Source organism: Bombyx mandarina, chromosome A1 (genome assembly GCF_030267445.1).
Source record: "Bombyx mandarina strain Sakado chromosome A1, ASM3026744v2".
In the NCBI taxonomy this organism is placed as follows: Eukaryota; Metazoa; Arthropoda; class Insecta; order Lepidoptera; family Bombycidae; genus Bombyx; species Bombyx mandarina.
Window position 1 is genome coordinate 10,775,533 of NC_143234.1, and position 24,520 is coordinate 10,800,052.

General features: G+C 37.1%; 1 protein-coding gene and 1 long non-coding RNA gene across 2 annotated transcripts; both read right to left on the reverse strand.

Annotated features, from left to right (window-relative positions):
• Positions 1–12,279: 12,279 nt before the first annotated feature.
• On the reverse strand, positions 12,280–16,478 carry LOC149499526 (uncharacterized). The gene is made up of 2 exons (XR_016325715.1): positions 15,384–16,478; positions 12,280–15,066 (listed from the first exon to the last, which is right to left on the reverse strand). It is a non-coding gene; the product is annotated as an uncharacterized LOC149499526 (long non-coding RNA).
• Positions 16,479–19,561: 3,083 nt separating this feature from the next.
• On the reverse strand, positions 19,562–20,547 carry LOC149499527 (uncharacterized; the record flags this gene model as incomplete). The annotated part of the gene is made up of 1 exon (XM_089739782.1): positions 19,562–20,547. A coding segment is annotated over one exon (606 nt), but the record flags the coding sequence as incomplete, so codon positions are not given.
• Positions 20,548–24,520: the final 3,973 nt, after the last annotated feature.

Genomic DNA, 24,520 nt, shown 5'->3' on the forward strand with positions numbered 1-24,520 from the left:
TGGAATGGATCCTGTCGGGACGAGTTTAAGTTAGTGGGGATACTCCTTACATTATTAGCGCACATACCCATGACAACTCAATCAATGATTTGCTGCGTCAGTTCTGGGAGATTGAAACTGACTAGCATCATCCACTTTTATCCAAGGAAGAAGAATCCTGTGAAAGATACTTTGAATCCACTACAACTAGGGACAGTTTGGGTCGTTATGTTGTAGGTCTTCCTTTTCGCGACAACAATCCACTTGCTCAAGAAGAAACTTGAAAATAATCCATTCTTGAAGCAAGAATAATCCAAGGTAATAAATGTAGCCACCTGGCTATGAATCATATAAAAGTAATTAATGACAAACAAGAAGCTGCTAAGCCAGGATGCGTTTATCTACCTCATCATGCAGTTGGTTGTTCGCGAGGACAAAAGTACAACGAAGGTCGGCGTTGTTTTCGACGCTTCGTGTAAGGGTACCAGCGGCAAGTCATTGAACAATGATTTATTGGTAGGTCCAAGGCTTCAACCAGAGTTACGACACATAATTATGAAATGGCGTACTTATCCTATATGTTTCGCAGCGGACATAGTTAAGATGTATCGAATGGTCAAGGTCGTACCAGAGCATACTGACTTCCAGATAATGTCACAAGGGTACTATCAAATGTAAGAAATCTAAAATTGTAAGACCAGTCTCCAAACTTTGCATTTTGCCTATCGCTTTTTAACATTACTTACCTGAATAACTGTAGATATTTCATGCAATGTATGTAACTTAAATGTATCTTTGGATGCATCAGCTATTAAGTATTTTGTTATTGTTTAGTTGTAAGTAAGTACGAACTGTTTAAAAGCAACCCTTGACTGAACTTTGTCGTTATTATGGTTTCTTTAATGTGTAATTTATATTTAGTTCATGTTGAGCAGTTCTTTATTGATTACTATTAGGTTAAGATGTTACGGTTTCATGGAGATGTTAATTGTACATGTAAAATTTGATGGCCTCATTGTTGGCTATGAACTTTTGTAGTTCATGGTGGGCGGAATGTTCACCCTGTTTTTTCCAACTCCTAAAACCGTCACTAGAGAGCGCTGTAATACGCAAATCCGTTGTCATGATACCCTTGTCATAAGTGACACTGTATCCTAGATTATTGATTTTTTACTTTAATATACAAGTTTTTCTAATCCAAGTTTATTTTAATAATCATCCCTCGGAAAGTCGAACACCCGCATTAGAATGGGGCAAAATAAAAACAAAATATTCATTAACAAACGACCTCTCCTAGGATTTTCCCGGTTATAGAGTACCTAAGCTGAAAACATCATCATGAAATTTCGGAATATTAGGAGATTTCCCTATCAAAAGTATGTTGCCAGATTCTTATTGAAAAACCGCCAAAAACCACTAGAAATAATAAAAGCGCTATATAATGAAATAATACCACTAAACGCCTCGAAAAATCACCAGTTCTGGTGGAAAAACCACCAAGGTGGCAACACTGCTGTTGATTACGCACTACTTTATTATATTGACGGCGGACGCAGCCGCCGATGCTTACATACCTAACAATTTCTCCCTCCCAAATGTCCCCCTTATCCTAAAAGAGCTTTCTGAAATCAATGGGTTGCTTATTCCGGCGTGGTCGGCCGGGAGCCGGCTTATCTAGTGTCGGTGGTATTGGCTGTGGCGTACTAAACTGGGGGCTATTTCTTCCACTGGAAGGTGAGCAGCTGGTGGGAGTTACGGGCTCTGCTGATTGTGGGCTTATAGTGGCAGTAATTTGATCTTGGTCAGCACTGCCCATAGTCTCCACTTCCACAGACTGCCTCGTTCCTGCTGGCTGGCAGGTATGCGGTGATGACGATGACCCTACTTCTGCTGGTAGCTGGTGTGTGCTGTCACTAAAGCCCCCTTAGATCCAGAGTTGTTGCCTAGCTCCCACAGTCGCTGTTCCGTGGATCTGGTATATCCCATACGTCGAATGTGCGAGAGTTTTCTGAAGGTCCACTCTCCCCTTTAAACACGTATAGTTGATTTTTGTGCCTTTGAATAATCTTATTTTGATCTGGAAAACTGATGTCGTACATAACTTTGCCTGTCCTTTTTATCACAACACCTTTTGCCCAGTAACTTTTCGACTTTTTAATATATTGTTTGAACCACACTTGTTCCCCCGGCTCTAAGTCTCTGGTAATTTTGCCACCATAATTCTTAGCTTGTGAGGACTGTTTGTTACTGATTAGCAAGGGTAACTCGGATTGCGAGGGCGATGTGTTTACCGTTAACAACTCTAACCGCGAGCGGAGTGGATGACCAAAAACCAACTGAGCCGGAGACGTTCCCGTGGTACTATTTACCGAATCACGATAATCAAAAAGGAATTTCGCTAATCGTATCAGAATTTCATCAGTTCTACACCCAGACGAAAAAATAGTTTTGATACCTTTTTTAACAATTTTAACAATTGATTCCGCCTGTCCATTACTCGACGGATGGTATACTGGAGAAAATAATTGTGTTATGTCATTTAACATACAAAAATTGCTAAACTCCTGGGAAGCAAAAGCGGTTCCGTTGTCACTTACTATAGTTTTAGATACCCCAAACCTTGACATGAATTCGCATAATTTCGCGATTGCCGCTTTAGAGGAGCTATTGCTATACATGTCATAGCATTCTATCCACTTAGAGTATGCATCTACTATTGTTAAGTAAACTTTGTTATTTAAAGGACCGAAAAAATCTAAATGAATCCTATGAAAAGCGGCATCAGGATAAGGCCAAGGAGCAAGGGCCGCGTGCGGTGGTGACGGGCGCAGTTGCGCGCACACCCGGCACGTGCCTGCCAGTTTCTCTAGCTCGGCGTCTATACCCGGAAACCACAATCTACTGCGAGCGTGTCTGCCTTCATTTTAACGATACCAAAGTGCGAGCTGTTCTTCCAATATTCTGCCGCGTACACTTTGTGGAACAATTACTTTGTGACCACGCATGAGAATACCATTTTCTAGTGCGATATCGTTTCGACATAAGTAATAAGGCTTAAGACTCTGATTAGATAGCATCGATAACTTACGTTGCCAGCCGTTAGCTACATAGTTAGCTACGCTCTTTAGTATGGGGTCGCACGCCGTCTCTCGCTGCAGATCTTGCCTCGTGACTGGCAGGCATCGCTCCACTGCGAAACTGATATGCTCGTACGCTGCTACCTCGTCCCGCACGCCTTCCTCACCTTCGGGAACCGGTTTTGCGTCATCGCCCTCGTCATCGTCGTTACCCTGCTCCAAGTGCTTCACTTTGTTCCTGGGGCACATTCTACGGAAATGACCTTTACGATCACATATTCTGCACTTAAATTTAGAAAATCGGCACTCTGACGTTTTGTGATTTTTGTAACCACATACTAAGCATTTTTCGCCGGCTGTTCGGTCCGCGCTCCCTTTTGCTTGTTGGGCAATCTTGAAAACGCCTTCCCGACCGGATGTTTCCGGCACTACCGCTGCAGCTGCACCTTCTCGTGCGCACTGCACGCTATCTGCTAGCTCCACAGCTTTGCTCAGCATCAGCTCTCTGATTTCTTGTGCGAAAAGCCTTTCTCGCTCGGTTCCTCGCAACATTCCCATGACGAATTTATCGAGCAGAGATTCTTCTAGGTTTTGGAAAGCGCAGTGTGCGGCCAAACCTCGCAAGCGTGCGGCCCATTGCCCATGAGTTTCACCATTTTGCTGCATCGCTGCGTAAAAATTAGACCGCTCTGCGAATCCGCACCGCTTTGGAATAAAGTGTTCATCTAAAATACCTAAAATGCTTTCATAGCTCTTTGTCGCAATATCGTCGGGTAACGCTAAGTTGCTTGCGAGCTGGTAGGTACTCTCTGTGAGTGCGCTGAGGAGTACTGCTCTTCTCTTGATTCCGGCTTTATCAGACTGCTCATCGATGCCGTTAGCTATGCACCATTGCTGCAATCTACTCTTATATCGCGGGCTTCAAGCCAGAGGGGCGTATAAGCAATAGCCCAACTTTTCAGGAGATACAAAAAACTGAATAACTTTTTTTTCAATGTATCTCTATAACTGAAAATTTGCATGTGTCTATGAAAATACTTCCTTGATTGCGTGAAATGCTCTTTTTTTTGTAAGTATTTCAGAACTCGCAATATTGCACGTACTTCTATTTGGCTCGACAATTTTAGGAAAATCTTATGTCATTTCTTCTCAGAAAATACTTTTATCGGATGGACGTATAATACAAAACTATTATATGCAATGAAATATTTCAAAAAAACATCCGAACTTAGTAGAAGTGTCGTAAAATGTCATTAATAAATATTTTTTCTTAAGTGAAATGCAGTATATCTACCATTTTTGAAGATTATACGGCCAACTGGTTTGTCAAAAATATAAAATAATTTTCGTCCCAAGACAGACGTAAAGACTATTTAAGGTTAATTTCGATGGTAGTGAAATAAAACAGGTCATTCAAAATTTGTTTTAAAATATTATTATTTAAAAAGGAACTTGTTTGACTCATAAACTTTTAAAAGCAAACAAAAACTTAACATAATTAACACTAGTAATTCAATGATAATAATTATTATTTCTTTGGTCCCAATCAGCATTCGCGAATTGCAGAGATCTTCATAATCTTAACTCTTAGTATAGTAAATAGTATTACAATTGAGTATTAAAGAAAAGAAGTTTACGTAAATAACATAAACTGCTATAAAAATTTCTAAAATGAAAAACAAGAATGACGCATTATTAGCTTAGTGGCATTTAGTAAGTACTTTCCCTTTAGTTACATACAATGCAATTAAAATTTAGAGCAGGTACAAGCAAGCGGCTTAATTTAGATCCAACCCTGAGCAAGCAAAGGTAAGAAGTTCAAACATCTAAGTAGGTACCTATCAAATGTACTTATTAATTCGTTTTCCCTGACCGACGTCTTAAATAGGAGGCTCGTGTTGTAAATAATTCCAATTCGTCATCGTCTTGACGAGGCTTAGTCTGAGACAACGATCCTAAAACAGACTGAACAGGTAGATTTTTGTAGTAGTAGTGATGATTCTTGGGTATCGTCCCATCCTGACACAGTGCCATCAGATCTGTGTGTTTTACTTTTTTTATTAAAATTTGTTCAGGGTACACTTTTGCAATACGCGAATTATGTTCCGATCTTGTCACTTTCTCCTTTAATTTTACCTCTTTGAATTCTTCCCAGTAATTAAATTTAAAAAAAAACGAACGTGGAATGTCTTTGTTAAATCGTAACCATCTTACGTTAGCCCATTTCAAAACAGTTCCATCGATGGCTTTCATTGTATTTGGAATAATAGTACTTCGCAGTGCTTTGAAATCCAAAAAATCTGTGTGTTCCATAACTTTAACTTTATATGGGTTGTCTTTACGGGCTAGTCGTATGACATTTTGCCAGTCATCAGGGGTATAGATTTTCGCATACTCAGAAGCTCGTTCAATTGTCGAGTGCATATTGTCGCACTCCATGTAGGTGTGTCCGGGTTCAAGAAATTTATAGTCAATAACTCTAATATCATTATCAGGTGACGTAATGATATAATTGAACATAGCTACAAGCACAGAATTTCTATTCTGCCCTGGACAGCAGTCAGAATATAATATTAGGTGATGTACGTTGGAGAGATTTGAGATGTAACTATAGAGACATGTTGATACTTCGTTTGATCCGCGGTTGCCTTCATATTCCGGCCAAAAATAACAATAACCTTGTTTAGTCACTGCATTGTGAATAGTGAAATTCATGCTACCTAACTTCCGTTTATAAAATACAGGCTTTCCTAAAACTAAAGGACAATATAGCACTGCTTGAAAGTCAAAAGTACAAACATGCAAGTGACTATCTTCTATTGCTTTAATTTTATCCGATTTTTTTTCTTCTTGTGCATAGTATTTTCTGTTAACATGCTCTTCGTATTCTTCTTGTTTCTCCTTTTGTTCTTCTTCAGTTAATTGCTCATATTTGTTACACCAACACTGGTCCTTTCTTGGTTTGTGGAAACTAATATTCTTCTCTAAAATGAGTTCTTTATACGAAGTTTTTCCAATGGGTTTCTCTTGATTCTCCAAACAATGCTGCTTATATAATTCATACATTTTTTCTTTGTTAAGAATTGTTTCCAAGTAAATCTTTTTTGTATCTTTACGGCACCAATGAGAAGGCACTTTTGGAAATGAATCTATGTGATCATTAGCGAATTTCATGCTGTGTTCGTCAAATTTATTGGACGGTGTGTGACGGCCTCTTTTGTCAGGAGAAGGAATATTACCTACTCCTCGGCGCGCTTTCTTTAAAGCAGTACGGACCATCTTGTCACTGATATCCAGTGTGCGAAGAAAAAAAGGTTGACATACGTTTATCGTCTGCGAATTAACCTTGAAACTGTAATTCAATGTAAATTTCCTTCTCGAATTGGTCACTCGTGATACTGTTGCTTCAGTTGAAAGCACGTTAGATACTATAAAATCCCTTTGTCTTTCAATACTACCCAAACTCCAAAATGACAAATGAATTTTTTGTCTTTTAATATTATCAATTTTTGTATGACAAGCTCGTTGACACGTGCAATTTTCAGTGCTACACATTTTTGACGGTACATTCTTTCCTTGACTTGATATATACGTTGCACCGCTATTTTTCTTCATTTTTCTAATGTTTTTCTTCCAATTTTCCGGTATTTTTCTTTTGCGTCTTTTCACTTTTTGACCATCAAGTTTACTTTCAAGTATGGGCGATTTTTCTACTTCTTGTGTATTAATAATGCCGCCTGGTCGTACAATTTGAACCAAAGATGAAGTCATAACGAGTGACGTTGGTGAGCATTGATTTTCTTCTTCTTCAGGTTGATAATTAGGGTCTACTACAGAGTCATCGCTGTCATCAACGGAAGTTAGTAGATTCTCGGTTAGTGGGTTTCCAGAAGTTTCTGTAATGCTAGGGCTTTCTGTTGAGTGTATGGATGCTATTGGTGTAAAAATCGGTGTAAGTGGTTTTTCAATTGATGGAACAGATGATTCTAGTAGTTCGAAATCCTTATTTGTCCTAAATACTGACAATGGTGATTTATTGGAATATATTGGTATAATATTATCATACTCATCACCGATAAAGCCTAAATTTTCCATTTCGGCTATTGTCACTCGTTGTTCTGTTGTAAGTGGCGATTCTCTTTGTACCTCTGTATGTGAAACAGTCGTTGGTGATCCCATACGTGACGAATGCTCGGAATGCAAAATCTCTATTTGCTCTTCAACCGACATTAGTGAGTCGTCATGATTTGATTGAGTCCCTAGAAAAAACTAAACTTGTTAAAATAAATTAAAGTGATAATTCCTTACAAGTCATGTGTAATAATTATTTACACAAAACATTATATTTTATTTTTTTATATATTAATTGCTCATTTTATATATTAACAGCTCAACGGTTCTGCCTCAGTTTCATACCTAAAGCACAACAATTAGCATCCACAATATCATACCAACTCACTTGTTATCACAATTATTATTAAAATAATACTCACCATATAGCGCTAAGCGAAGAATATTTTTGCTCCGATTCATTGTTGTGTCCGATTTCTATGATCACTATGTTCACCGATTACTATGTTCCGCCCGTCCACTCTATACGGCCAACTATTGAATACTGCGAGTGCGCGGGTGGAGGAAGAGCGGCGCGAAATTAGTGGTCGTATGCGCATACGACTTTTTGGCATGACATTTTACTGGTAATAAAAACAAAATCGAAAGTCTTATGTACATACGTCAATATGGCACGACATTATATTATTAAGTCATATAAAAATCGATAATCGTAGGTACGTACATCTTTGTGGTTGGATACACAATTCGTCATTCGTGGTTACGTCCACGGTACGTCTTTCTGGCATGAAAATAATACCTGACTTCAGTTATACGTCTAAAAGTATTTTACTAATATCTTCCAAAGTAATTTACCTACTATTTTAAAAAAAAACAGTTGTGGTGTATCGATAAACATATAAATGATTGACGTAATAAAAAAAAAACGCTCTTTTTTTTATACGCCCCTCTGGCTTGAAGCCCGCGATATGTCTTCCAATCTTGATTTTGATGATCAAAACTCGACAAAACACTTAAAGAAGACGTCCCGAACATTTTTTTTTTCCGTCACGTATACGTAAAGCTCGTCGCCAGTAGTGTGTCAGAGGACGCGTGTAATAACAAAGCCGGTTGATTACGCACTACTTTATTATATTGACGGCGGACGCAGCCGCCGATACTTACATACCTAACAGTCACCCATAATTATGGTGTGCTCATAGCAAGGAAGTAGATCTTCCAAGACCTTTTCAAAAGAAGAAAAATAGTTAATGTGAAGAGATGGGTTATAAAAGACTCCAAGTAAGATTTTAGCATGTGTTAGACCGACTTCAACGAACAAATGCTCGCCGACATTCGGCAAGGGTGATTGGGTCGGAGGCGCTAACGATAGTACAGGGTGGGCCATAAAGTTGAGCGGATTATAAAAAATCATATAAAAAAAACTACAAAGCTCAGGAAAGAAAAAATATAATTATAATAAAGATTACAGATGGGAATTTTATTTTTTTAAAATAACATCGCTGAGATGTGTGCCATCTACACGTACACACTCTTCCAATCTAGCCCTCAAATTCGTGAAAACTCGCTGGCACATCGCTCGTGGTATATCGGACATTTCCTTGCGAATATTGTCTTTGAGCTGGGCAATTGGCGTCGGTTTATTGGCGTAAACGCGACTCTTGAGGTACCCCCACAGAAAAAAATCCAGTGGCGTGAGATCTGGGCTCCGGGGAGGCCATCGAATGTCCCCTCGACGCGATATCAGTTTTCCATTAAACATTTCGTTAACAACTGCCAAAGACTCATTGGATGTATGGGATGTCGCGCTATCTTGTTGAAACCAGGTCCTGCTGTTATAGGCTTCAAAATTATACAGTTGTGGAAAGAAAAAGTTACGTAACATTGCTGTGTAGCGATCAGAATTTACTGCGGGGGATCGCGCCGTACAGACACCGTGACTACGCTTACATTCTCCTCCGTTCTTATAGACCTTGGACGCCCCGCAGGTTTTTCATTTAATGTCGAACCCGAAGACTCAATCTTTCTGACCCACGATCTGATCACACTTTCAGTCGGACATTGGTTTAAATCATGTAAATTAAACTTAGAACGAAATAAACGCCGCGCAATAGTGCCCGAATCGCCATTTTTGTAATACGCTTTCACACAAAAAGCACGCTGCTCACCGGTAAAACGTTCCATGGCAACTAAATTTCCGAGAACCAAGGAACCTATCCCCACTACCCGCACCCCGCTCCCGCTTTCCTGTCGCGAGTAATGTGATTTTGAAATTCGCACGCCTTTCTGGCCCACCCTGTATAAGGTATGTGGGAGCGTAGGTATATGGCAACACCACCGCCGCCCTTACCGATCGTATCATTGCGAATTAGGTTGAAGCCGGGTAAAGAATACGAGATAGAAGGAAGAGACGGTTTAAGCCAAGACTCGGAGACTAATACAGCATGAATGTTTTTTATATCAAAAGATACCAGCATATCAGAGAAATGAGCCGGAATACTCTGCGCATTTATGTGAACCACATTCAGATTCCTAGGCACATCAGAGAAATTAGAGTCCAACGTTTCTGCGAGGGAAGGGATACTCAAGAAGCTATCTTCACTTCCACTACAGTCATTGGATGAAGTAATAGACAAAATAGTCACTACTATCACTACAATTCAAAATATCAATCATAAAGATAATATTATAAACACTATTATCAATATTGTCGTCCATAATTATTATAAAATATTTTTTTGTATCTCAGGAATGTGGACAAGATAGGACCATAATAACAAATTACATTATTATTTTTGCAACGTTTCGGTCTTTTATTAGACCTTCATCAGGCATCTGAAAATTACACATATTGAATTGTCAACACTACAATATTTACCATAATATGAATTTAAACAATCACTATCCTACACTGCACAATTGCCTTAGAATCATAAACTAATACAAATCAACAAAGCCGATAAATTTGTTAATTATTATGTTTGATTTTAGAAACAAAGCAAACACGACACATAAAAATTGCTATTGCGTGACAACGGTTAGCCCACTATCAAAACATTCAGTACATAGACTATACTATACAATATTTTATACTAGCGACAACCGCGCTAAGTATCTAATTCAAATATATATGAAATAAAGGTTATTTTTATCTAGTTAGATTTATACTCTTTTAATATATCATTATATAAAATACTTAAATTGTTAGTGTCTGTTCGTTTATTCACAGTATCATTAGTTTTTATAAAGATCATTTCGCTAACATTACGTTTCCACCAATTCATTTCTTTATCTAGGACTAGCGACCCGCCCTCGCTTCGCTTCGGAAACATTAAAACACACATGAAACCAAAAAAATAAAATAAAAAAAAGTAGCCTATGTTCATCAGGGACAATGTCGGCTTCTAATGGAAAAATAATTTTTCAAATCGGTCCAGTAGTTTCGGAGCCTATTCGAAACAAACAAACAAACAAATCTTTCCTCTTTATAATATTAGTATAGATTTCTATTTTGTCAAACTCAAAATTATGATGTTGGTCAAAGTAGTGGGTTGTTAATGCTGTTATATTCTCTTTTAATATATTAATATTTTTGCAATCATAAATGTGTTGTTTTACTCTATTACTCAAATATTGCCTAGTTTGTCCAATTTAGCATAAGTCACATGAACAAGGTATTTTATACACTATTCCAGCTTGTTGTTGTTTGTTTACTGGATCTTTTAACTTAGAATAGATGGAATTAACTCTTAAGATGTTATAAAATGCTAATCTTACATGAGTTCCTATAAAAACTCTATTTAATTTATGTTATAATTCTGCCATATAAGGAAACCGACAATATCTAATGTTATTATTATTTGAGTTAACCAAACTCCTTGTTTTATTATTTAAGTTCTCTTTAAATTTATTTATAACACTATCTACTAATGGCATTTCATAATTATTATTCAACAATATGTTACGAATCTTCTTAAAATTAACTTCATAAAAATCCTTACTACTTAACCTTGTCATTCTGTCGAGTAAACCTTTTATCATACCTATTTTTTGAGACCGAGGATGATTTGAATTCCAATTTAATAGCCGACCTGAACTAATGGGTTTAACAAACCAATCAGTTATCAATTTATCATTTGATCTTTTGACTAACACATCTAGAAAAGATAAACTATCATCTTTTTCTACTTCCATGGTAAATTGTATATTACTGTCAAAGCTATTAAATAACTCTAAGATATTATTTACTTCCGCCTCCGGTATGGCTGCGATGGTATCATCCACGTACAACTTTAAGAAGTGAATTTCAAACGGTAGAACCATCAATATCTGATCGATGACATAGTTCATAACGATGTTAGCTATAACTGGACTTGCAGGGTTTCCCATACTGCTGCCTTCCATCTGTACATAGAACTCTCCTTGATATACAAAGTAACTTGAATCATAACAAAACGTAATGAGGTCAACTAACACACTCTTAGGAATTTTTACTAGATGCTTAATGTTATCCCAAGTTTCCTCAATTACTTTAAGAATCAAGTCACGACGTACATTAGTGAACAATGAGTCTCGTTGTCTTCACGGTCGCTCATTTGTGGGCATCATTAGGGATCCGGGCGAGAAATAAATACTTCGTATGTTCCAAATACTAATTTTTATTACACAGTGTAGGTAAATCACAATACAGCTTGACTCTAAATACTTTTCAATATACACAGTACAGTTCCTAGGCTGGTGTTGCTTATTCAACCGATAGTACCGTAATAATAAACGAATACAGAGTGCACGTTCTTTTATTAACGTTTACCCTCTCCAATCTAGGCTCTGTACACGTCACTTTGACGTTTGTGTATCGTTGATATTCCGAACTATTGACCCGGATGCGACGTATATATATATAACACTAACAAAAAAATTATATAGATATATAAACAAAATAATAAACAAAAATAAATACATTCACTCAACCTGCCGGTGTCTGATGCAAAGAGAAAACTTAAAAATTAAAACAGATAAGACATAAGAAACAAATTTTACCCATACAACATGAAATGCAATTGTAAATTACGAACTGATGTAGAAAAAGAAAAATACTTATAAGCTCGAGGGTAGACATTATCTTGCTGAACACCAAGTAAAACGAAGTCACTTTTTGATTCCTGATTTAATCAACAATATGTTATCTTAACAATTCACTTTAACACTTGTCCAACTTTAACCAGTACGTACAACAGTCACTGAATCACACAACGTAACACGGATATAGTAAGTGCACCAGGCAAACGCAGTCCAACGAATGTTCATTTCGAGGCACGTACCGCCTTTTTATACTGGCCGGCGCAGCTGGCTTATTTATGAGTCACTTCTGTTGCACCTGTTGTTTGCGAGTGGAACGACACGGCCGGCGCACCTGGCTTGTGTGAGTCACTCCTATTGCACGTGCTATATAACATAAATATCGTTAACGCCGTCACGGCCATACTGACGTGCGCTCGTCCTCGTGCGCGCATTCTTATGGTATGTCTGTGACCAACAAACGTGTTTGTCGGCGTTAAGTCAGGATTTACACACATAAGTTCTTTTACAATGAAAATACAATACAATTCTATAAAACTTTAACATTACTTGTTTACAACAAAAAGCCACGCCTGAGTTATTCAGTGGTTCTTACACAATTAGCCATTTTGTGTTGGTTATAACAACTACAACTTCTTTTATACAAACAAATGTAATTACTGCGAAACAATTCACAAAACATAGCTTAATATTCAAAATACATATTTTAGTGATTTTACATGACTCACATTTAATTTAATTTACATGAATTACTTTTAAGTAATATTAACTAACATTGTTATTATCCAGCCTAATAATAGATGGCGCCAACAACATCATTGCATAACAATTACAATACTTAATTAAATTATTAGTACTGTTAATTATCATATAAATTATTATTAATATTTATGCTTTATTCATATTTAATCATTTATACAGTCATTTGTGTTTTTAAACAATAATATAAACATTAAACATATTCTGAACATTTTCACATCAAAACAGTGTCTGCTAATTATTAAATATGGTAGAATAACAGTTTTGTTGCTAATAATAAATAAATATTAACATATAATAAACTAAACTATATATTATTATGTTAATTATTGCCAACAGTGGCGTTTGCGCCCATACGGCCATACTGATTCCAGCGCGTCCCTTGCGCTGTTTTAGCATTTCACATAACAGTAAACAAGGCATATCCCCTACTGGGATCTACCCAACACACAAAGCACCATTCACCCTTACGAGATCTAGCTAACACACAAGAGGATTACCCAACGGGATTTACCAAACACACAAAGCATCACCCATACGGGTCTAGTTAACTCGCAAGCCATCACCCTTACAGGATCTAACCAACTTACCAGGCATCACCCTTACGGGATCTAGCCAACACACTCGGCATCACCCATTCGGGATCTAGCCAACTCACAAGGCATCACCCACTTGGGATCTAGCCAACCCACAAGGCATCACCCTCTCGGGATCTAGCCAACTCATAAGGCATCACCCATACGGGATCTAGCCAACTCATAAGGCATCACCCATACGGGATCTAGCCAACTCATAAGGCATCACCCATACGGGATCTAGCCAACAAGACCAGGTTTAAGGATTCGCATGGTGGCCCGCCAGCGTTTTAGGAAGGATAATTGGATAGGAAAATAAAAGTAGATACCATAACAAATTATAAATCATTTTACAGCAGAACAAATCTCTCTGCCCATACGGTCAATTTGTCAGTTATCAGAATCCTCTGACATTAAGAGGATAGATTTACCTATATCAAACCGTTACCATTACCAAACCTTTACCTTTACCAAAACACATTAGATGACAGAGACCGCTCGTCCATCCATTTTTTACCAGCTGATTCAACTTCCCCTAATTCATCATTCAGCGGACCATTTTCAATTTGCTTTATTTTAATGACTGGTAGGGAACATCATCCTTCTAATGCCTCTGCATTTTTGTTTTATTGTTGTGCTGCAGCTTTTAATCAACTAATTCTTAAAGCTGCCTGTCAGATCTTATTAATTGATATTACAAACATGTTACATTTATGACCCATCAATCGTTCAGCATGCCTGTTGGCCATACTCACTCTCTTTGGAAATAATGTAGTACTGAATTTCATACAGTTCACAAGTTTTTGAAACTCCTGAATTATCTTTTGTCTTGGTGAATTTTTAAAAGTGACAGGGTTCCAAAAATGTAACTAAGATTTTGAAAACAGAAATCAATACATAAATATCTGTGCAATCCTTTTTCTTGACTAATAATGAAGTGGCATCCCCACTAGAAACCTAGGGTGCAGAGAGTTAATCACTCATCCAAAAATAAATAATTATGAAAGGAAAAGTAATAATATGGAGCTGCTGAACAAGGATGAGCTGTCTCTTATTATGGCATTTTATTACAAGTTTATTTTTATTTTTATTGTAATATGCTTGAACTCCTCACAATAAACAGGAGACATACAGTATGTACAGCGTTATACTATGCTATCCAAATTAATTATTTCAAATCCAACTTTTATCTGCCTGATCACCATCTATGAGACATGATTTGCAAAAGTTACATGATGATTGAATAATTACTCCAAACTTGAGCATTCACTGGATAGAAACTTATAAAAATAGATAAGTTCTCTTCAAAGAGTGCAACACTGAGAACAGTTATTTTTAAAAGATTAAAACCTATTAGGATGTCAGCAAGACTGTCAGTATTACCATATGATTATGATTACCATATGAAATTCTATAATAGTTCTAATATTTCTCTCCATTAAAAGTCACAATGCTTTGTTTTGAAATCAGTTGACCCCTTATGCTCAAAAACTTTACATGAAGTTGTTTAGCTTACTAAACTAGATCTGCAATAATTTAAGTCTTATTTGTGGTGATAGGTTTGTCATCTTGACGGCGGTAACAAGTTTTCTCGAAATGACGCAAGTGACGCAGTAACCACATTTAAAACCTTAGTGTTACTAAAAGTGCCACGAAAACTGAGGGAATCATTATGTGATTGTGATAAAACTGAGTTATATTTAGATTATTAACATTATATTTACTGTCTATTTTCAATTTGACGCTTTCGAAACGTTTATAGAATCGATATTATTTAGGAAGCGAAATACATACCACCGCGTATTTCTCAATAACTTGGATCGAATAAATTTAAGTTAAATACCTGAAATCAGTATTTTTACCATCTCAGCGTCGGTAGCTTTTCTAAAACATCCACGGTCGAGAACTCATTTTAAACATCCAAATCCTTACTGAATGCATGGATCAGTTCGTCCCTCACTTGCTCCAATGTGGTCCAATACAAAGACCAGATATCGGCTTGTCTTGCTTGCTCTTTTGAACTCGATGTTCATGCGATGAAACAATTAGCATCATGATAGTTTCGTCCACATTTCCGCATCGGTCTTGATGTCACGCCCTCATCGGAACTGAACGGCGGCAAATAAAAGTTATAATGCCACCACAAGCCACAAGGGTACAGCATTTGCAGATAACATCACTTTTCGCCTTTTTAATACAGGTTGAGAGACCCATCACTTGTTCAACAGTGGGTTGCTTCATTCGGAGGCTTACGATTCATTTTGGGGCTGTGATCCCACTTCTGATGTCGGCGTTAAGTCAGGATTTACACACATAAGTTCTTTTACAATGAAAATACAATACAATTCTATAAAACTTTAACATTACTTGTTTACAACAAAAAGCCACGCCTGAGTTATTCAGTGGTTCTTACACAATTAGCCATTTTGTGTTGGTTATAACAACTACAACTTCTTTTATACAAACAAATGTAATTACTGCGAAACAATTCACAAAACATAGCTTAATATTCAAAATACATATTTTAGTGATTTTACATGACTCACATTTAATTTAATTTACATGAATTACTTTTAAGTAATATTAACTAACATTGTTATTATCCAGCCTAATAATAGATGGCGCCAACAACATCATTGCATAACAATTACAATACTTAATTAAATTATTAGTACTGTTAATTATCATATAAATTATTATTAATATTTATGCTTTATTCATATTTAATCATTTATACAGTCATTTGTGTTTTTAAACAATAATATAAACATTAAACATATTCTGAACATTTTCACATCAAAACAGTGTCTGCTAATTATTAAATATGGTAGAATAACAGTTTTGTTGCTAATAATAAATAAATATTAACATATAATAAACTAAACTATATATTATTATGTTAATTATTGCCAACAGTGGCGTTTGCGCCCATATGTTCGTTCATCCTGACATTAACGGATGCAACTTAAAACGTGGTCTATGATATTAACAATCTAGTACGGTTCGGTTCGCATAATTCTTCAGAAAATCCTATACTGGCTATAAATAGCCTTCAGACTGCTTACATACCTGGGCCAGTTCATTAAAAACTCTTCAGGTATGTAAGTATGTCCCTTTTAACTTAGACCGGAATTGTTATCCCTTCAGTTTTTCGAACTGGACCGGATAATGCTAGACCGAATCGCAATCCCTGTAGCTAATTGTTGTGGCTAGTCCGGATGAAAATCCCTATAGCCAAGCCATTGGACCGGACAGACCCTTCAATGACTTCACACTTTTTTTTTTCTTTTTTTTTTTTCTTTGCTAGTCCGGATCAACATCCCTTTAGCCGATACAATTATTATTTTTTCTCTTTTTGTTTTTTTTTCACTCTGCGTGTACGGTAGCATTTGTTGAAACATTTCTTAAACCAGAACATTTATACGGAATTTCTTCAGAAATAGTGCGAGACCGACCATCGTTTTCTACATTTCCAACACCTGCACCCGAGGTGCCTGAGCTTACAGACATTGTATCACTACCCACAGACATAGTATCGCTATTTGCGGACAAAAATGTTGCTTCTATTGTTAGTGATAGAGTCGTCATCATTAAGATCAGTTTCATGAACAAGATTACTTAACCCATCTGTGTACGCCGTCACGTCATCGTCACTATTATTTTCAGAAATTTCTAGTAGGCCTGACGGGCCTCGAGGTACTTTGCGTAACTTTTCATGGAGAAATTTGTACACTACTAGAACCATTTACATGTCTCAACTTATACCTATCGTTTTCCAAAACTTCAGTAATGTTCTTTTTTTTTAATGATTGAAAGATTGCTGTTGGCCCGGAGCCCTTTCCAGCTTCACCAGGACGGGTGGGCGAGCAAAGGGTCAGCCAAGAGGGGTGGGATTTGCTAACAACTGCCCGAGCGCCTCCGAAGGAGACCTAACAACTCAAGAGCAATTGCTTCGCGAATGAATCTACTACCGGATCGGAATCGCGACCCACTGAGAAGATCCGGCGAGAAACTCAGCGGGCTGATGCATGGGTTAGGTTGCACGTCGACCTCTTTGTCGAGTTCGACAAGAACGGTTACCGGGGTTCTTCAGCCTGCTCCTAGTGTTAGAGCTGAAGGTATCTAATGCAAGAGTTATTGGATCTGATGGATCCGTAAGGACGTGTCTAGGGCGACGACGGTGACTTGCTCCTGCGTGATCAGGATTCGGGGTGCATTAATGTTGAAGGGACCTTTATATTTTTGGTTTAATTTACGAAAACAAAATCCCCAGCGGAAAAGAGTTTGACTTTAGCTTTGCCTCGACTAAACCAAGCTTCTGTTTGTGCCCTTTTTTATGTTTTCGCAGGCCTTTGACCGTGCTAAATAAATAACTAATCTAGAGGGATTATCATTCTTGAAACTTTCGATATTTCAAGTGAACTACCCTGAAGGGCAAACATCTATTCTATTAGAGTAAAGCCTGTTACTCGACAACGTGTACTATTAAGGGAGAGTTGAATATCCCCTTACTGCTGTTGCCATGATTGGTCCGAGTTACTTTTAGATCAAAGAGTGACTTGTTCATGAAACCGCTTACCACTGAATAAGTTACTATGGCTTTGTTCTATAAGACTACATTCTGACCCTGAATGAAACATAAAGGGAAAGCCAAAACCACTTATCTGTAACACACTGAAGCTCTGGAACACACGTTGACGTCTCTGGTTGGACCTGCCACAGCACCTGGAGCAGTGACGTTTTTCTTCTTGTAGCGCATGAAACACCCAGAAGCTACATGGCTCGCATCACCGCACACGTAACAGCTGACTTGCAGGCGAGAGCCGGGCGTCCACGGATGAGGAGGTTGTTCAGGTTTTGCTGGAATATCGAAAAAAGTTTGAGAGCAGTATCTGTCGCAACACCCTTCGGCACGATGCCCAGGTTTTCCGCAGAAATGGCAGCTTCCACGGAAAAAAACCTCGAGAGCGTTTTGGTTCTTTATCAGGATCTTCGTTTTTTCTTTTGAGGGTAAAGCCACGTAATGTGCGAAATAGATGATTTTTTGTGGTAATAACGACAGAGTTCAATTCCCGACGCATTCTTTCATCACACTGCGACAGTATTGATATAGCAAATCCGGTGGCTATTTGTTCTGGCACATTAGCGTCGAGAATCTTCTTTATAAGTTGCCATAGCCGGATACCGGCTTCAGCTGGTCCCTTTTTGCTTTCCATTTCAAATTTAATAACCAGGTCGAAGTGGTCTTCCATCATCATAGGTTTAGAGAATTTTGTCAGCATCTCTTTAATAGTAGGCCAGGATATCTTACCAGGCTGTATTTTTGTGAGGCAAGTAGCAGCTCGAGCCTTAAGCGAATGTGTGAGAGTCAAAATTAAATCTACACCATCCAATTTCTTCTGTTCGAAAATCATTTCGCTCAGCGTACACCAATTTACAACATCAGCCTCCGGTTCATCCGGGTCAAAATTGACCAATGTGGTTGGTGAGCTCTGGCTAGGTCGATAAACTAAACTGACATACTTTCAGTGATTCTTTGTAACATGGCTTCCATCCCAGATGAAAATAATGACATTTGTTCAAACATCATATTGTTGGCCGAATTATTTCATGACTGCAGTGGAGGTGAGTCCAACACTTCTGATATAAGCTCGAGGGTAGACATTATCTTGCTGAACACCAAGTAAAACGAAGTCACTTTTTGATTCCTGATTTAATCAACAATATGTTATCTTAACAATTCACTTTAACACTTGTCCAACTTTAACCAGTACGTACAACAGTCACTGAATCACACAACGTAACACGGATATAATAAGTGCACCAGGCAAACGCAGTCCAACGAATGTTCATTTCGAGGCACGTACCGCCTTTTTATACTGGCCGGCGCAGCTGGCTTATTTATGAGTCACTTCTGTTGCACCTGTTGTTTTCGAGTGGAACGACACGGCCGGCGCACCTGGCTTGGGTGAGTCACTCCTATTGCACGTGCTATATAACATAAATATCGTTAACGCCGTCATACTATTAATAAATTAAAAGAAATCAAAAACAAAAAAAAAAAACAAAAAAAAGCTTGACACGTCCACGTTGAAACTCAGCAAACCAGCGATAAATTGTGGTTTTGGATGGGGCTTCATCACCAAATGCAGAAATCATCCGGTCAACACACTGTTTTTGTGTTAAACCACTTCGAAAGTCATAATAAATCATCGCTCTTGAATTTTCTCGAGTCAATTCCATTTTCTCAACGACTAAACAAGTTTGACAAAATCTCGTGACAAGACCGAGAATCTTTTTTTAAATAAATAAATGGTATTCAATTTTTAAAACCAAGGAGTTTTCAATTAAAAAGATTTTAATATGACAGGAACAGTGGAAATATTCCATTCCCGATACTTTTAGTGCAGCCCTCGTATGCCCTGTCCATATTTACTGTAACTATCATTACGTGTAGTTGTAGGTGTGTGATATTTTTGAATTACATTCAATATTTCTATCTGAGCATTCAACTTCCAAGCATCGCGAATGGTCTTAAATCTATCGTAAGATAGCAAAAAATGCATATCACTGTCACAGGACTTGTCAGGTTCCTGTGTACGAGTATGTGCAGTTACTTGATCGCTCAAATGACTTGTTATTTTTTTTATTAACCCATATTCTGCATAATCTTTTTTTCTTTGGATATTTTTTGGTCTCTTCCAAACTTCAGAGTCACTCGTTTCAGTAGTATTATCGTCTTCATTACCGATTTGTTCGATGTCATCGTCTTTGTTTTGTACTGGTAGAGACGATGTTGTATTTCGATTTTCAGACAATGGCTTTAAAAATAATAATTGACTAAAGTAGTAGTATCTCTTTGAACTACCTGCTGAACCGTTTCTCTGTGAATTTTGTTTTTTAAGGTCTTTGTTGAAAGAGTCTCTTAACCTTTTCCATTTTCTTTGTAAGTTGGCAGCTGAAAAATCAATTGTTAAAATGAAATTTGTAGAAAAGTAAGTTGGTAGTTAAATTTGAAAATAACATATAAAATAATAATAATAATATTTTACAATATCGAAATTACAGTGATCAGATCATATAATGCACTCAGTATTGAAGATAATTTCTGTATATTTAAATATCCATGTTAATAGTTTCAAGTTATTCTTAAATTTATGACAGCCAAGCATCTTTATATGGTTTGATAAATTATTAGTTTTTCTTATTAAATATAAATATGATTTATAAGTGAAAGAGCAGCGTGTTCTAGTAGTTCTGAATTAGCGATAACATTTATAAGTGTGGATAACAATTTATTTAGTGTGTCGGAAGATGGCAACTGTGTGTCCTTTTCCTTGTTGGGTTGCAAAGCGCTACATACTTTAGCTGGAGTCTCATCCAATAAAATGGTGCTTTAGGCTTCTTTATAACAGTTTTTTTTGTAAGAGAAAGAATTTGGACTATCTATATTTAAACTTTGGGCAGATAGTGGAATAGATGATGTTATTTGCGAATATGATTTCTTTACAATAGGAAACAATTTAGAGGTTTTTTGGTATGAAATGGGGTTTTGAGATATATGTTTTTTAATATTTGTTTGCCTAGTAAACTCAGGGCAAGATTTGTTTGTAGCCATATGTTCACCTCTACAGTTATCACAAGAAAAAGTCTCAGTATAGCAAGCTAGTCTGCTGTGCTCTCCACCACATTTATTACATCTAGGTTTGCTCCTGCATTGAACATGAGTGTATCCAAAGCGATAACAATCAAAACATTGTACCATTGGATAAATATACTCTTCAACTGGTACATTTGAAAAAAAGGAATACACTCTAAAAGGGAGAAACTGTCCATCAAAAGTCAAGACCACAGTTTGAGTAGGAATCCATGAAGTTTCATCCAAGTTGACAGACTTCCTATTTAATCTACTTGATTTGATAATTTGTGCATAGCCTTCTGAGATCTGCAGATTGTCTACAATGTCCTCATGAGTCCACTCCAGGGGGATGTCCTTTATCAAACCCATTTTACATATATTATACGTTGGAATCACTACATTATACAAAGGATTTATAGACATGTTAGACATGAAAATATTGGCATCACGATGTGTTTTAAAAGTTATTGCAAGGCGATTATAACTCGCTTAATTCCATCCTGTAAGATATTACCGAGATTGCTTTTCTTTAGATGATTTCCAAATTTTATGTGCAGTGATGCAGTACTATTTGAATCTGAGATCAATCTAACATGGACCATATGTGGGCCAAGATCCTTTTCAGTGTATTTTTTTCTATAAACAGAGTTAGCCATTGGGGTCCCAGGTGGTGTCATAGAAGGACTCGCTGAAATAGACTCTGGTGAGGTCTGTACAATTTGGCGAGGAGGCACTACAAGCTACTTTATTTGCAAGATTATCCGCCAAAGCCTGCTGCAGCGGGCGCAACGAACGTTGTCTGTCCGAGATCTTTGGTTTAAAACAATTTACAAGTTTTTTCTTTTTTTGGGATTTCTTCGATTTAATATTGATAAATTCAGATACATTGGAAAGGTCGAACTCATCAAAGGAAAATATTGCTTGGCTAAACCTTAGTTATAAGCCCCGCACGTTGATATTGCAATGGGCGGCCATCTTGGTTGTGTAGTCGAACTGTCAGTAACGTTCGCAACGTTGGCCAGCTCCTACGCGTATTGAATACCTTCTTACCACGTATTTGTAATAGCTTTTTGTTTTCATTCTCCTGTTTTATTATTTTTGTTATTGTTATTTTACTTATTCTGTTAAAATGATTAAGAAAGTGATTAAAAGCCGTGCTCGTGAAATGATAATTAAAGCGGACAATTACTTTGTTAAAGCGAAAGAGGACGCTAAGGAGGAAGTTATTGATTCAAAATATAAAGTGTGTCCTTAAAATGCTTCGGACACAGCCGAGGACATGTTAATTTCGAACCAACTTGTGACGGACATATTAAATCTCATACAAAATTCTACCAAAGTGACGGAACGTGTGGCGAGTGCTACAGGCATTGCAAAAAATACAGTGACAAAATTACGTCGATGCAGCATTAATCTTGTAACACCGTATTGCTAATTTGCATATTTGTTGTAAGTCAATCTGGCGCGTGCTCCCTCCATCGGATCAGCCTTTGTTCCGATTTTATTTATATAGGCATGCATGCGCTAGGAGCGACTCATTCAGAAGCCGCGCCAAATAGTTAAAGGAAAGGTCAAGACAGTACACATCCTTATTTAACTGTATAAGAATATTTCACATTCAAGTTAATTATTTATGCCCGATTTGATTAACGGTAAGTGTTTAATTATTCATATGTGTAATTTGTAACATAACATGAAACTTATTGTGTATAATTATTACTTTATAGGGTTCCAATAGTCCCGTAAATCGTGACTTATAAATTGAAATACGCTCCGTGGTACGTAACGTCCCGGAATTTTCTCCTGATCTAAGTACTTTCTGACTGACGCGAGGGAACTGGTGTAACATCAATAAATCCAGGATCCTAACTTCTGAATCACCGTATTTTACCAAAAAGATACGTATAATTTTATAATTTAATATTTCATCGCAGAACATACATGTTAATTACCCTCCGTTAATTTTTATATGCCTAATGTTGTAACAATCTAGTTTTAAGTAGCTTTAGTTTTTTTTTTTATATGGTTATTCCTTTAATTTTATTGTATACGTGTGTATTTTAATTTAATATATGCCTTTGTGTGTGACTGCATTTCATTCTTTTATTTTAAAAGGCGCCCTGAGTAAATTTGTTAAGATCTCATTCTCTCCAATGCGGCTGTCGGTGGGTGTAACAATTATCGTTACAATCTGTAGATGTGAATGTGTGATGTGAGAATGAATCACAGGAAGTGACAGTAAAATTAAAACTCCTACGAAAGCAACGAGACGTAGAAAGGAATATTTCGACGGATTTTATTTAACAGCATTAAGAAATATAATTCACTATATGTATACGGTGAGAAAAAAAAAACCTAAAATGCGCAAAATCATGGCAGCTGCAAAGGCAGATGTTAATAGACAAGCAATGTAGATACTTTCTATCTATGATATGTGTATAGTCTATGGGAAGCATCGTGACTGTCCTTTGTTTTTTTTCTTCGCATTGCTTCGTCTTTGTGTGTGGTAATGATTGTACCAAGTACTGTTCAATAAAACATTTCCATATTATTAAAGTTTCATTTACTCAAAGAACAATAGGTTATGGGCCCAGGCACGGCTACCTATTTAGAAGAAAGAATAAAAAAAAAATACATCGTGCGGTATTGAAGACTGACTAAAAGTGAGGTTAAGTTGGCCGGCACGTGCCGACTGAAAATTGTAGTCAGGAGGAATATTAATAACGCTAATTACGCAAGATGGAAGTAAATAATACCACTCATGTGATGAAACTGGAAGGTGCGAAAAATTGGAATGTTTGGAAGTTTCAAATAACAGTATTGTTGAGAGGTCAAGGATGGTTGGACGTTGTTGAAGGGCGGACGGTAAAACCAGAAGACGCTGTTGCAAGAGCTGTCTGGGAAGTAAAGGATGCTAAGGCTCAATCATTGATAGTCACCAGGATGTCTGAGAATGTCATGCTGCATATCATAACTTGTACATCTTCTGCTGAAATGTGGCAAAAGCTGTTATGTGTCTACGAACAAAAGTCGGAAACCAGCATTCACATTATACAGCAACGTTTCTTTCAATATAAATATGAGAAAGGAGTTGATATGTCGGTGTTTATATCTAAAATCCAAGAAATGCAGAGTCAGTTGAAGCAATTGGGTGAGGAGATCTCAGACAAATTTACAATAACTAAAGTTTTGATGAGTTTACCAGATGAATATAAACATTTTATATCGGCATGGGAGTCCGCACCCGATAATAAACAAACATTTGATAATTTGGTGGCAAGGCTATTAGTAGAAGAGGAAAGGTTGAAGGAAAAGATTGAAGAAAACCAGGAGACGACGTC